Source organism: Pleurodeles waltl, chromosome 7, assembly GCF_031143425.1.
Source record: "Pleurodeles waltl isolate 20211129_DDA chromosome 7, aPleWal1.hap1.20221129, whole genome shotgun sequence".
Taxonomy (NCBI): Eukaryota; Metazoa; Chordata; class Amphibia; order Caudata; family Salamandridae; genus Pleurodeles; species Pleurodeles waltl.
Genome location: NC_090446.1, coordinates 933501884 through 933517609, shown reverse-complemented (window position 1 = coordinate 933517609; position 15726 = coordinate 933501884). Strand labels below are relative to the sequence as shown.

Here is a 15726-nt window from a genome sequence, read left to right as displayed (position 1 = left end):
CTAGAAGATCTATATGTTGTTTTGACATATTGTGTGTTTTCGGTGGGACGTTTGGAGGGAATTTGAGAAATTCTATGCAATAACCATGCTGGATAATTGCCAGTACCCAAGTATCTGTTATTTCCTCCCAATGTTTGTAAGATTTGCTTAGTCTCCCCCCCCCACAGGTGTTATGTGTTGGGGATGTGTGACGTGGAAGTCACTGCTTGTTTTGAGGAGTTTTGGGACTTTGGAACTCCCCTCTATTCTTTTGTAATTGTCCCCCTCTATATTGTCCCCGAAAACTTCCCCGCTGATACTGGCTCTGGTAAGTGGGTCTTGTTTGTGAGGTTGAGGGCTCTGTGCTTTGCCCTCGAAACCCCCCTCGAAACTGTCTTTCGAAATGTGCCTCTGCTCTGTGGGGAGTAGAGTGCGCCCATGGCTTTGGCCGTATCTGTGTCCTTCTTAAGTTTTTCGATGGCAGTGTCCACCTCCGGCCCAAACAACTGCTGTCCGTTAAATGGCATATTCAGCACAGCTTGCTGTATTTCTGGTTTAAATCCTGATGTACGCAGCCATGCATGTCTCCTTATTGTCACTGCTGTGTTGACAGTTCTAGCAGCTGTGTCTGCAGCATCCATTGCTGACCGTATCTGATTGTTGGAGATACTCTGTCCTTCTACTACTTGCTGTGCTCTCTTCGGGAACTCCTTGGGCAAATGTTCTATAAAATGTTGCATTCGTCCCAATGAGCCCTATCGTATCTGGCCAACAAAGCCTGAGAATTTGCAATACGCCACTGGTTTGCTGCCTGTGCCGGCACCCTTTTGCCTGCTGCGTCGAATTTGCGACTTTCTTTATCTGCAGGTGGTGCATCTCCTGAAGTATGCAAGTGTGGTCTCTTGCGAGCTGCCCCTACTACAACTGAGTCCGGTGTTAGCTGTTGTGTGATGTACACAGGGTCTGTTGGTGGCGGTTTATATTTTTTCTCCACTCGGAGTAATGGCCCTTCCTTTTACAGGCTCCTCAAACACTTGTTTGGAGTGTTTTAGCATCCCAGGTAGCATGGGAAGACTCTGGTACTGGCTGTGTGTGGACGACAGTGTATTAAATAGAAAGTCGTCTTCAATGGGCTCTGCATGTAGGCTGACATTGTGAAATGCCGCTGCCCTCGACACCACCTGTGCGTAGGCTGTACTATCTTCTGGTGGCGACGGTCTAGCTGGATAACAGTCAGGACTATTATCTGACACTGGTGCATCATAAAGGTCCCATGCGTCAGGGTCATCTGGACTCATCCCTGCGTGGGTCGGGGATTGCATCATAGGTGGAGTGGCTACCGGTGATGTTTGCAGCGAGCGTTGTGTCGGGCTTACTTGTTTAGCCACCTTTGCCTGTGGCTGCTTGTCTTTCTCCTGGAAGGCAAGTTTGCGTTTCATTTTAATAGGAGGGAGAGTGCTGATCTTTCCCGTTTCTTTTTGGATGTGGAGCCTTCTTTGGGTGTAGTCTGGCTCTATTGTCTCTAATTCCTGTCCAAATCTATGTATTTTCATTTGTGAGGACAGTCCTTGTTCCTCTGTGTAGGAACTTGATTTTGGTTCCGAAGCCGGATGTTTCGGTATCAAAACCTTTTCGGCTACCTTTTTCGTTTCCGACGAAACCTTTTTTGTTTTCGCCGTCGTTGTCTCTTGGTGCAGACTCATTTCGGTGCCGCTGTCTCGGTGCCGAACTTGTTCGGAGCCGCTATCTCGGGCCCAAGATTGCTGTGTGGCGGTGTAAGGAAATGCCTCCTTGGCATGGTTGCCCCCTGACTTTTTGCCTTTGCTGATGCTATGTTTACAATTGAAAGTGTGCTGAGGCCTGCTAACCAGGCCCCAGCACCAGTGTTCTTTCCCTAACCTGTACTTTTGTATCCACAATTGGCAGACCCTGGCATCCAGATAAGTCCCTTGTAACTGGTACTTCTAGTACCAAGGGCCCTGATGCCAAGGAAGGTCTCTAAGGGCTGCAGCATGTCTTATGCCACCCTGGAGACCTCTCACTCAGCACAGACACACTGCTTGCCAGCTTGTGTGTGCTAGTGAGGACAAAACGAGTAAGTCGACATGGCACTCCCCTCAGGGTGCCATGCCAGCCTCTCACTGCCTATGCAGTATAGGTAAGACACCCCTCTAGCAGGCCTTACAGCCCTAAGGCAGGGTGCACTATACCATAGGTGAGGGTACCAGTGCATGAGCATGGTACCCCTACAGTGTCTAAACAAAACCTTAGACATTGTAAGTGCAGGGTAGCCATAAGAGTATATGGTCTGGGAGTCTGTCAAACACGAACTCCACAGCACCATAATGGCTACACTGAAAACTGGGAAGTTTGGTATCAAACTTCTCAGCACAATAAATGCACACTGATGCCAGTGTACATTTTATTGTAAAATACACCCCAGAGGGCACCTTAGAGGTGCCCCCTGAAACTTAACCGACTATCTGTGTAGGCTGACTAGTTTTAGCAGCCTGCCACAAACCGAGACATGTTGCTGGCCCCATGGGGAGAGTGCCTTTGTCACTCTGAGGCCAGTAACAAAGCCTGCACTGGGTGGAGATGCTAACACCTCCCCCAGGCAGGAATTGTCACACCTGGCGGTGAGCCTCAAAGGCTCACCTCCTTTGTGCCAACCCAGCAGGACACTCCAGCTAGTGGAGTTGCCCGCCCCCTCCGGCCAGGCCCCACTTTTGGCGGCAAGGCCGGAGAAAATAATGAGAAAAACAAGGAGGAGTCACTGGCCAGTCAGGACAGCCCCTAAGGTGTCCTGAGCTGAAGTGACTCTAACTTTTAGAAATCCTCCATCTTGCAGATGGAGGATTCCCCCAATAGGGTTAGGATTGTGACCCCCTCCCCTTGGGAGGAGGCACAAAGAGGGTGTACCCACCCTCAGGGCTAGTAGCCATTGGCTACTAACCTCCCAGACCTAAACACGCCCTTAAATTTAGTATTTAAGGGCTACCCTGAACCCTAGAAAATTAGATTCCTGCAACTACAAGAAGAAGGACTGCCCAGCTGAAAACCCCTGCAGCGGAAGACCAGAAGACGACAACTGCCTTGGCTCCAGAAACTCACCGGCCTGTCTCCTGCCTTCCAAAGATCCTGCTCCAGCGACGCCTTCCAAAGGGACCAGCGACCTAGACATCCTCTGAGGACTGCCCCTGCTTCGAAAAGACAAGAAACTCCCGAGGACAGCAGACCTGCTCCAAGAAAAGCTGCAACTTTGTTTCCAGCAACTTTAAAGAACCCTGCAAGCTCCCCGCAAGAAGCGTGAGACTTGCAACACTGCACCCGGCGACCCCGACTCGGCTGGTGGCGATCCAACACCTCAGGAGGGACCCCAGGACTACTCCGATACTGTGAGTACCAAAACCTGTCCCCCCTGAGCCCCCACAGCGCCGCCTGCAGAGGGAATCCCGAGGCTTCCCCTGACCGCGACTCTTTGAACCTAAAGTCCCGACGCCCGGGAGAGACCCTGCACCCGCAGCCCCCAGGACCTGAAGGACCGGACTTTCACTGGAGGAGTGACCCCCAGGAGTCCCTCTCCCTTGCCCAAGTGGAGGTTTCCCAGAGGAATCCCCCCCTTGCCTGCCTGCAGCGCTGAAGAGATCCCGAGATCTCTCATAGACTAACATTGCGAACCCGACGCTTGTTTCTACACTGCACCCGGCCGCCCCCGCGCCGCTGAGGGTGAAATTTCTGTGTGGACTTGTGTCCCCCCCCGGTGCCCTACAAAACCCCCCTGGTCTGCCCTCCGAAGACGCGGGTACTTACCTGCAAGCAGACCGGAACCGGGGCACCCCCTTCTCTCCATTCTAGCCTATGCGTTTTGGGCACCACTTTGAACTCTGCACCTGACCGGCCCTGAGCTGCTGGTGTGGTGACTTTGGGGTTGCTCTGAACCCCCAACGGTGGGCTACCCTGGACCAAGAACTAAGCCCTGTAAGTGTCTTACTTACCTGGTTAACCTAACAAATACTTACCTCCCCTAGGAACTGTGAAAATTGCACTAAGTGTCCACTTTTAAAACAGCTATTTGTGAATAACTTGAAAAGTATACATGCAATTTTGATGATTTGAAGTTCCTAAAGTACTTACCTGCAATACCTTTCGAATGAGATATTACATGTAGAATTTGAACCTGTGGTTCTTAAAATAAACTAAGAAAAGATATTTTTCTATACAAAAACCTATTGGCTGGATTTGTCTCTGAGTGTGTGTACCTCATTTATTGTCTATGTGTATGTACAACAAATGCTTAACACTACTCCTTGGATAAGCCTATTGCTCGACCACACTACCACAAAATAGAGCATTAGTATTATCTATTTTTACCACTATTTTACCTCTAAGGGGAACCCTTGGACTCTGTGCATGCTATTCCTTACTTTGAAATAGCACATACAGAGCCAACTTCCTACAGGCGGTATCTCGACCGGAGTCGGATGACTTCGACACCAGCGTGCCCTTTTTCGGTGCCGATGTTCGGTCACCTATTTTTCAGGTTAAGCCATGGCCAGTTGGCGGTGGCGCCCCCTGGGCTTTTGTGCTCTTTTCTTGAGTTTTATGTTTCGACGTCTTACTCACGGTTTTTGGCGTTTCTTCGGGATCGATCTCATCCGAGTCCGATTCCTGGATGGAGAAGGTTTCTTCCTCCTCCTCGAAACGCCCTTGTCCTGTCGGTGCCGACGCCATTTGCAGTCTTCTTGCTCTTCGGTCTCTTAGCGTCTTCCTGGACCGAAACGTTCGACAGGCTTCACAAGTATCTTCCTTGTGTTCTGGCGACAAACACAAGTTACAGACCAGATGCTGATCTGTATATGAATACTTGTTATGACATTTTGGGCAGAAGCGGAATGGGGTCCGTTCCATCATCCTTGAAGAGACACGTGGCTGGGCCGACCAGGCCCTGACGGGGATCGAAAAAACCCCGAAGGGCCACCGGAGCTCTTCAAAAGTCGGTGTCGATCTGTTGTAACTAACCCGATACCGAACGCAAACAATACCGACGATTTTTACGAGATTCTAACTAACTTTCCGACCCGAAACACGGAGCGAAAAGGAACACGTCCGAACCCGATGGCGGAAAAAAAACAATCTAAGATGGAGTCCACGCCCATGCGCAATGGAGCCGAAATGGGAGGAGTCCCTCGATCTTGTGACTCGAAAAGACTTCTTCGAAGAAAAACAACTCGTAACACTCCGAGCCCAACACCAGATGGCGGGATGTGCACAGCATGTGTATCTGCAGCTACACATGCCATCGAACATATATATATATATCTATATCTATATCTATACACACACACAAACGTATATACATCAGTGTCTGTTTCTTTGGTTCCAACACAGGACTATTCATGAGTTTGATAGTAATATAGATTCCACAATAGAGAAACATAAGAACATTTTAACAAGCAACTAATTAGAAAGGATCAGGTTTACTATTGTAAGGCTGATCTACGGGATGAAACTGCACTTACCTGTAGCCCTCTTTCCCATCTTCTACCGAGAGCTGCCTGAACTCCTCATACATTTTCTTGTTGAAATGATCCCGAAGGAAAAATGACCAAAAGCGGAAAAGTGTATTCATCTCCTGGGACTGGCCAATACCTAGTCTTTTTCTCTCTGTGAAAAAGACAAAAGACAACATTTAAAACAGGTCAACACCACATTTTATTTGCCAGCTAAACCACTCAGTCAACTGTGAAACATTATCCATGTAGACGGTAGGAAGCTGGTGTAGGACACTGGCCTGGTGTGTGGTGAGCACCAATGGTGTTATCACCCTATACCAGGTCCAGTGTAGGCAGTGTATAGGAAGCCAAGGCTCTGGAGGTAGCTGTGGATGAGCAGCCAAGACTTATCTAGGAGGCATGCAAAACTTATGTAATACCACTATAGCCATGCAGTAGCTTACCACACATGAAAGAACCACACAGTGCTACAAAAATAAAGGTTCTTTATTATGGTAACACAAATACTAAAATGCTGTACAGGCAATACCCCAAATGGGAGGTAAGTAAACGCACTACTATATACACATTTAAAGAAATGCCTTCCTTGGCATGGTTACCCCCTGACCTTTTGCCTTTTGTTGAAGCCAGTTATGACTGAAAGTGTGCTGGGACCCTGCTAACCAGGCCCCAACACGAGTGCTCTTTACCTAAACTGTACCTTTGTTCCCACAATTGGCACAGCCCTGACACACAAGTCCCTTGTAGATGGTACCCCTGGTACCAAGTGCCCTGGTGCCAGGGAAGGTTTCTAAGGGCTGCAGCATGTGTTTGCCACCCTAGGGACCCCTCACTCAGCACATGCACACTGCCTCACAGCTTGTGTGTGCTGGTGGGGAGAAAGACTAAATCGACATGGCACTCCCCTCAGGGTGCCATGCCCACAACCCACTGCCTGTGGCATAGGTAAGTCACCCCTCTAGCAGGCCTTACAGCCCTAAGGCAGGGTGCACTATACCACAGGTGAGGGCATAGCTGCATGAGCACTATGCCCCTACAGTGTCTAAGCCAACTCTTGGACATTATAAGGGCAGGGTAGCCATAAAGAGTATATGGTCTGGGAGTTTGTCAAACACGAACTCCACAGTTCCATAATGGCTACACGGAACTCTGGGAAGTTTGGTATCAAAAGCCTCAGCACAATAAATGCACACTGATGCCAGTGTGTGAATTATTGTAAACTACACCCAGGGGACATCTTAGAGATGCCCCCTGAATACCAGTCCGACTCCGAGTGCTAGGCTGACCAGTTTCTGCCAGCCTGGCACAACTAGATGAGTTGCTGGCCACATGGGGAGAGTGCCTGTGTCACTCTGTGGCCAGGAACAAAGCCTGTACTGTGTGGAGGTGCTTCTCACCTCCCCCTGCAGGAACTGTAACACCTGGCGGTGAGCCTCAAAGGCTCATGCCTGTTACAGCACCCCAGGGCATCCCAGCTAGTGGAGATGCCCGCGCATCCGGCCACTGCCCCCACTTTTGGCAGCAAGGCAAGAGAGGATAATGAGAAAAACAAGGAGTCACCCACCAGTCAGGACAGCCCCTAAAGTGTCCTGAGCTGAGGTGACCCCTACCTTTAGAAATCCTGCATCTTGAGATTGGAGGATTCCCCCAGTAGGATTAGGGATGGGCCCCTCACCCCTCAGGAGGAGGCACAAAGAGGGTGTAGCCACCCTCCAGGAGAGTAGCCATTGGCTACTGCCCCCCTGACCTAAACACCCCTAAATTCAGTATTTAGGGGCAACCCTGAACCCAGGAAATCAGATTCCTGCAACACAAAGAAGGACTGCTGACCTAAAAGCCCTGCAGAAACGGAGGAGACGACAACTGACTTAGCCCCAGCCCTACCGGCCTGTCTCCAGAAAGAAAGAAAACCTGCACAGCAACGCATCCAACAGGGACCAGCGACCTCTGAGGACACAGATAACGGCCCTGAACCCGAAGGACCAAGAAACTCCAGATAACAGCGGCACTGTTCACAAACTGCTACATTTTTGCAACTTTAAAACAACTTTGAAAGAACTCTCCCTTCCCGCCGGAAGCATGAGATATCCCACTCTGCACCAGACGCCCCCAGCTTGAGCGCCAGAGAACAAACTCCCAGGCCGAGAGGACTCCCAGGCGACTGCAACGACGTGAGTAACCTGAGTCAACCCCCCTGAACCCCACAACGACGCCTGCAGACCGGAACTGGAGCACCCCTGTTTTCCATAGGCGCCTATGTGTTTTGGGCCCTCCTTTGACCTCTGCACCTGACCGGCCCGGTGTTGCTGGTGCAGTGACTTTGGGGTTGCCTAAAGGGTGGGCTGCCTAGGCCCAGGAGACTGACTGTGTAAGTGCTTTACTTCCCTGCGAAACTTAACTATACTTACCTCCCCCAGGAACTGTTGATTTTTGCACTGTGTCCACTTTTAAAATAGCTTATTGCCATTTTAACCTATACTGTGTGTACTACTGCTTTAATTCAAAGTTCCATACTTACCTGTGTGAAGTACCTTGCATTTTATGTACTTACCTCGAATCTTGAATCTTGTGGTTCTAAAATAAATTAAGAAAAGATTTTTCTATATAAAAATTATTGGCATGGAGTTGCTTCTGAGTGTGTGTTCCTCATTTATTGCCTGTGTGTACAACAAATGCTTAACACTACCATCTGATAAGCCTACTGCTCCACCACACTACCACAAAATAGAACATTAGTATTATCTAATTGTGCCACTATCAACCTCTAAGGGAAACCCTTTGACTCTGTGCACACTATCTCTTACTTTGAGATAGTATATACAGAGCCAACTTCCTACACATTATCAGTATATAGCATAGAAAGCAATATGTTTGCTATGGCACTGGTAAAGGCCATAGCAAAAGGTGAGGGCCAAACCATATACTAAAGAAGTGGAAAGTGAAAGGCAGCCCCCCTCCACCCATCCACTGAAGTGTAATCAGTAGAGGGGAGCTGAGGGAACTAGGAACCCCAAGAGGCGAGTACCAGAGGGCCCCCAGCTACCCGGAGAGAAGAGGTTCCCCAAAACCAACAGGAGGAGTTTACAAGAGGACTGTGCAAGATCGAGACAACACTGGAAGAAACCAAAGGTGGATTCTGACAGTAGAGGACCTGCAAAGGAAGGGGACCAATTCCAGTTTGTGATGGAGTGTTCGGCTGTGGCAGGAGCCACTACCCACCCTTCTGTGGATGCAGGACCAGGTTGACGGTGGATGAATAAAGTCAGCAGTGCAGCACAGGAGCAGAAGGAGTTCCAGAAGTGATGTCCCACTTCGGCGGTTGTGATGCAGTTGGTCAGATGGTACTGGAAAACCAACAAGTCTTGGCAAATGCAAGAGTCAGAGAAGGTTTTGAAAGGCTGGAGAGGAACAGCAAGGTCCAGGAGACTTGACCCAAGGAGGTGTGTCTGAGGTGGCTTTCGGCAGGTGGGAGAGTCATAAGAAGGAGGCAGGTTGAGGGAACACCAGTTCTGTTAGGAGCACTACAGGTAGTGACAGCGGTTTTGGAGTGGGGTGGGCATTCCAGTAGGCCCACCTTTACTCCTAGAGGGTTAGTCCGGAAAGTCCTCAGGAGGAAGGAGATCCTTCTCTGTCCATTCCCATGTCTCCTCAGTATCTGAGGGGACCCACTGTTCCACCTAAGGGGAAGACTCCTTAGACAGGGTGGTTAGGAAACTGAGGATGGAGGAGGCCAAGCAGAGCCTGCAGCAGCAACAGCTGGCCCTAGATAGGGAGGCCTTGGCAGTGAAGAGGGTAAGAAAGGGTTTGGGGTTAGCACCACATAATGGCAGCAATTTGAGTTTTAGGGACAACAGAATTAGGGAGGACTCATGATTATAGGAACCAGAGCAAGATAGCTCCAGGTTACAAGGTGGAAGATGACATTAACAAATGGTTCACGGCTTTGAAGAGGGCCTGTAAAGTCCAGAAGGTCTATCAAAGGCAGTGGGCAGCAATCCTGTGGCACTCCGTCTCTGACAAAGGCAAAGACAAACTCCTCACTGTCAAAGAGGAAGATGCAGACAATCGCACAGTTAAATGTTTTAGTTTGACAACTGAACAATACAGGATCAAGTTCAGGGAAACCAAAAAGGAGTCTTCACAAAATCTACCCAATCTTGGGAACTGTTCTCTGAAAGCTCTGGAAGGGTTGTTACATGGGAGCAAAGTAAATGACAACCAGGGTGTATACAATTTAATTGAGAGAGCACATTTTGAATAACTGTATGTCTGATCAGCTGCATCAGTACCTGGAGGACTCTGATCTGACCTCTCTCCAAGAATTGGGAATGAAGGCAGACAAAATGGGATGGCACCAGGGTGAGTAGGAAAACTCACAGGGGGTGACCACAAGAAGAAAGAAGCAGGAAAGCATCAAGACAAGGGTGGGGACAAAGATAAAACTAAAGAGTCTTCATCAGTCCCACAAACTCTTCTGGGGAATAAATCCTCTTCCTCAAATAAAAAAAAAAAAGCACAGGGCAGGAGACAGCTCATACTAAACTTATGGGTGTGTTTAGGGCTAGAGGGCAGTAGTCAATGGCTACTGTCCCTGAGGGTGGCTGCACCCTCCTCCCTGTGTGGAGGGGGGCACATCCCTAAACCCATTGGGTGTGATCTTCCAAAGCAAAATGGAGGATTTCCTAAGGCAGGGGTCACCTCGGCTCAGGACACCTTAGGGGCTGTCCTGGCTGGAGGGTGACTCCCTTGTTTTTCTCATTATCTCCTCCAGACTTGCTGCCAAAAATAGGGGCCGTGTCCAGGAGGGCAGGCATCTCCACTTGCTGGAGTGTCCTTGGGCGCTGCAACACCATGCTTGAGCCTTTGAGGCTCACCGCCAGGTGTTACAATTCCTGCAGAGGGAGATGTGACACCTCCACCCAGTACAGGCTTTGTTCCTGGCCAGAGTGCAACAAAGGCACTCACCCCATGTGGCCTTAAACCCGTCTGGATGTAGCAGGCTGGCAGAAACTGGTGAGCCTGGCACTAATAGCTGGGCTGGTATACAGGGGGCATCTCTAAGATGCCCTCTGTGTACATTTCTCAATAAATCCCACACTGGCATCAGTGTGGATTTATTGTGCTGAGAAGTTTGATATCAAACTTCCCAGTATTCAGTGTAGCCATTATGGAACTGTGGAGTTTGTGTTTGACAAACTCCCAGACCATTTACTCTTTGTGGCCACCCTGCAGTTACAAAGTCTAAGAATTGGCTTAGACACTGTAGGGGCCATGCAGCTATGCCATCACCTGTGGTATAGTGCACCCTGCCTTAGGGTTCTAAGGCCTGCTAGATGGTTGCCTTACCAATGCCACAGACAGTGGGTTGTGGGCATGGCACTCTGAGGGGAGTGCCATGTCGACTTAGTCTTTCGCCCCACCAGCACACACAAGCTGTGAGGCAGTGTGCATGTGCTGAATGAGGGGTCGCCAAGGTGGCATAATACATGCTGCAGCCTTAGAGACCTTCCCTGGCCTCTGAGCCCTTGGTACCAGGTGTCGCGTTAACAAGGGACTTGTAGTTGTGTGCCAGGGCTGTGCCAATTGTGGAGACAAAGGTACAGTTTTAGGGAAAATACACTGGTGCTGGGGACTGGTTAGCAGGGACCCAGCACACTTTCAATCATAACTAGCATCAACAAAAGGCATAAAGTTTGGGGGTAACCATGCCAACAGTGGCATTTTCCTACAGTGAATCTAACCAAGGTAAGTGTGGTAATTAGCTACAGGCCGGGGGTAGATGAAACCACTAGAGATATGTACAGTATGTGTCCCCCAGCAACCAGGTGCAGAGTGGTTACCTACCCAGTTGTCCCATAGACTAACATAGGAAGTAGTGGTTGGTGTTTGTGCTTCAGGACCTTTCCCAGTGGACCCCCAGGAAGGGAACAGACAAGAGGATGCTTGGAGAGTGTCCCCACCCAAAGATACCCAGTACACAGGAGTACTTACACCAGGGGACCCAGATGCAGAGGGGAGAAGGGACTCACTGAGTCAGTGGAAGCCTAGGTTTGTCCAGCTGCAATCCTGACCTGTGGACCAGGTTGGTGGAACCCAGGGACAGATTCCAGACGTGGAGGACCTGACATAGAAGGGGACAGAGTCCAGTAAACTCAGAGTTGCCCAGATGGTGGAGGTGGCAATTCCACCCCTCCTAGAGGTTAAGTTCCTGCAAGTCAAGTCTAGGAGCTTCAGAAGATCTTGGGGGTCGCCTACAAGCTGTCACAGGAGGGTCAGTAACCAGCCAGCTCACCAACGCACTGGCAAATGCAAGCAGGAGCTGAAGATTTATTTGCAGAGTTGGAGACCAGCAAGGCCCAGGAGACTCTACCCTGGAGGGGGAGTCAGGGCCGGCCCCGAGCAAGCAGGAAGGGCAGCAGAAGTAGTTACAGCCCTCACGAGGTCAGAACACCATTTGATGACCCCTTTTGCGAGGAGTCCTACTTCCTCTGAATATTCTCACTTTTGATCGCCATCTACAGATTCTTTTTTCCGCCGTTAGGTCTGGATGTTATCGAAGGACTCCAATGAGAGGAAAATTTTAAAGAAAAGTGGATATTTTTGTAAAGGTTTAGTTCCGAAAAGTGTCTACCGATGTAAAATCGTTGACAGAGCAGGATAGAGAAGGCAATAGAAATTCGAGGTTTTTGTCAGGGCAGAGAGGTGAGAATGCCCGTCCTGGGGACCTACAAGTCAGAGTTATGGAGAACATGCCATTCCAGTTTTGCATGAACTGTCACCACAATTACGCGCAGAAAGATAAGCACCTGGTGTGTAAAATCTGGTTGTCACTAGACTACAGGAGCCAGGACTGCACTTCCTGCTGTGTTTAAGCACTGAAGACACTAAAAGTAAGAGTGGATAGCTGTAAGGAATTGCCTCCTTGGCATGGTTACCCCCTGACTTTTTGCCTTTGCTGATGCTAAGTTTTGATTTGAAAGTGTGCTGAGGCCTGCTAACCAGGCCCCAGCACCAGTGTTCTTTCCCTAACTTGTACTTGTTTCCACAACTGGCACACCCTGGCATCCAGGTAAGTCCCTTGTAACTGGTACCCCTGGTACCAAGGGCCCTGATGCCAGGGAAGGTCTCTAAGGGCTGCAGCATATCCTATGCCTCCCTGGGGACCCCTCACTCAGCACAGACACACTGCTTGCCAGCTTGTGTGTGCTAGTGGGGATAAAAAGACTAAGTTGACATGGCACTCCCCTCAGGGTGCCATGCCAACCTCACACTGCCTATGCAGTATAGATAAGTCACCCCTCTAGCAGGCCTTACAGCCCTAAGGCAGGGTGCACTATACCATAGGTGAGGGCATAAGTGTATGAGCACTCTGCCCCTACAGTGTCTATGCAAAACCTTAGACATTGTAAGTGCAGGGTAGCCATAAGAGAATATGGTCTGGGAGTCTGTCATGCACGAACTCCACAGTACCATAATGGCTACACTGAAAACTGGGAAGTTTGGTATCAAACTTCTCAACACAATAAATGCACACTGATTCCAGTGTACATTTTATTGTAACATACACCCCAGAAGGCACTTTAGAGGTGCCCCCTGAAACCTTAACCGACTACCCGTGTAGGCTGACTAGTTTTAGCAGCCTGCCACACACCAGTCATGTTGCTGGCCACATGGGGAGAGTGCCTTTGTCACTCTGTGGCTAGTAACAAAGCCTGTACTGGGTGGAGGTGCTTCACACCTCCCCCTGCAGGAACTGTAACACCTGGCGGTGAGCCTCAAAGGCTCACCCCCCTTCCCCCCCTTTGTTACAGCACCCCAGGGCACTCCAGCTAGTGGAGTTGCCCGCCCCTCCGGCCACGGCCCCACTTTTGGCAGCAAGGCCGGAGGAGATGATGAGAAAAACAAGGAGGAGTCACTGGCCAGTCAGAACAACCCCTAAGGTGTCCTGAGCTGAGGTGACTAACTTTTAGAAATCATCCATCCTGCAGATGGAGGATTCCCCCAATAGGATTAGGGATGTGCCCCCCTCCCCTCAGGGAGGAGGCACAAAGAGGGTGTACCCACCCTCAGGGCTAGTAGCCATTGGCTACTAACCCCCCAGACCTAAAAACACCCTTAAATTTAGTATTTAAGGGCTCCCCAGAACCTAGGAACTCAGATTCCTGCAACCTAAGAAGAGGACTGCTAAGCTGAAAAACCCTGCAGAGAAGACAGACAACTGCTTTGGCCCCCGCTCTACCGGCCTGTCTCCCCACTTCTAAAGACACTGCTCCAGCGACGCTTTCCACAGGGACCAGCGACCTCTGAATCCTCAGAGGACTGCCCTGCATCTAGAAGGACCACAAACTGAGGACAGCGGCTCTGTTCACCAAAGACTGCAACTTGGAAACAAAGAAGCAACTTTGCAACAACTTGCGTTTCCTGCCGGAAGTGTGAGACTTGACACACTGCACCCGACGCCCCCGGCTCGACTTGTGGAGAACAAACACTTCAGGGAGGACTCCCCGGCGACTGCGAAACCGTGAGTAGCCAGAGTTGACCCCCCCCTGAACCCCCACAGCGACGCCTGCAGAGGGAATCCAGAGGCTCCCCCTGACCGCGACTGCCTGCTTCTAAGATCCGACGCCTGGTAAAGACTCTGCACCCGCAGCCCCCAGGGCCTGAAGGATCCGACCTCCAGTGCAGGAGCGACCCCCAGGTGGCCCTCACCCTTGCCCAGGTGGTGGCTACCCTGAGGAGCCCCCCCCCCACCCCCTTTTTGCCTGCCTGCATTGCTGAAGAGACCCCTTGGTCTCCCATTGAAATCTATTACAAACCAGACGCTTGTTTGCACACTGCACCCGGCCGCCCCCGTGCCACTGAGGGTGTACTTTGTCCCCCCCGGTGCCCTACAAAACCCCCCTGGTCTGCCCTCCGAAGACGCGGGTACTTACCTGCTGGCAGACTGGAACCGGGGCACCCCCTTCTCCATTGAAGCCTATGCGTTTTGGGCACCACTTTGACCTCTGCACCTGACCGGCCCTGAGCTGCTGGTGTGGTAACTTTGGGGTTGCTCTGAACCCCCAACGGTGGGCTACCTCGGACCCAAACTTGAACCCCGTAGGTGGTTTACTTACCTGCAAAAATTAACAAACTCTTACTCCCCCCAGGAACTGTTGAAAATTGCACGGTCTAGTTTTAAAATAGCTATATGTGATTTATGTGAAAACTGTATATGCTATTTTGCTAATTCAAACTTCCTAAAGTACCTACCTGCAATACCTTTCATTTGAAGTATTACATGTAAATCTTGAACCTGTGGTTCTTAAAATAAACTAAGAAAATATATTTTTCTATACAAAAACCTATTGGCCTGAAATTGTCTGAGTGTGTGTTCCTCATTTATTGCTTGTGTATGTACAACAAATGCTTAACACTACTCCTTTGATAAGCCTACTGCTCGACCACACTACCACAAAATAGAGCATTAGTATTATCTCTTTTTGCCACTATCTTACCTCTAGGGGGAACCCTTGGACTCTGTGCATACTATTCCTTACTTTGAAATAGTGCATACAGAGCCAACTTCCTACAATAGCCCACCATGCATTGCAGGGACGGAAGACAAGTGACTCCCTGGAAAATCTGGGCTTGTTGCAGTGGTAGAAATATCGGAGAGCAATCGAGACGTCATCGATCTGGAGGAGTAGATACACAAGAAAAGTCAAAAGTCTGAGGTGTAAGAGACAGCGGACACTGCTCAAACCCCGAGTCAAAAAAAAAAAAAAAAAAAAAAAAACTGACTTGCGATCTGATAAAGGGGCCTCAGGGTCGAATCACTCAAGTCGTCTAAATTTAAGGCACACGCCTATAAGCAATTCCAAGACATTATTCACTTACATGTTGTTGTGGATAGTCCATACATAAAGTAATGTTCATTCATCAGATGACACTTAAGCTCCAGATCCAAACTCCAATTGGCTCGATTCAATTTGGCCAATCACAATTTGAAACTCCAGTCCTTCAGTGAAGTTGAGTATTTTAATCGGTTTCAAATCAGCCTCAGATCAGCTAACAAGTGTTTCGTCCTGGGAAATATCCCACCAACTTTGGCAGGGCTGGTAATCAATGAAAACCCAATAGGAGTATGTGTCCAGTCTCTTGAAGAGTTGAAGTACTCTGAATCATAAAAGTTTAAAGTAACTTAGTATCAGCACTCCCCGAGGGAAGTAAATCGCCATGTGCTGCGAGT

General features: G+C 49.7%; 1 protein-coding gene across 2 annotated transcripts in view; it reads right to left on the bottom strand.

Annotated features, from left to right (window-relative positions):
• LARP1 (La ribonucleoprotein 1, translational regulator) overlaps nt 1-15726 on the bottom strand; it is a 547470-nt gene that overhangs the window by 36844 nt on the left and 494900 nt on the right. For both annotated transcript variants that reach the window (XM_069199616.1, XM_069199617.1), the window contains exon 16: nt 5502-5646. In XM_069199616.1, coding sequence (XP_069055717.1) covers nt 5502-5646 — 145 coding nt within the window. The remainder of the gene's footprint in view (nt 1-5501; nt 5647-15726) is intronic.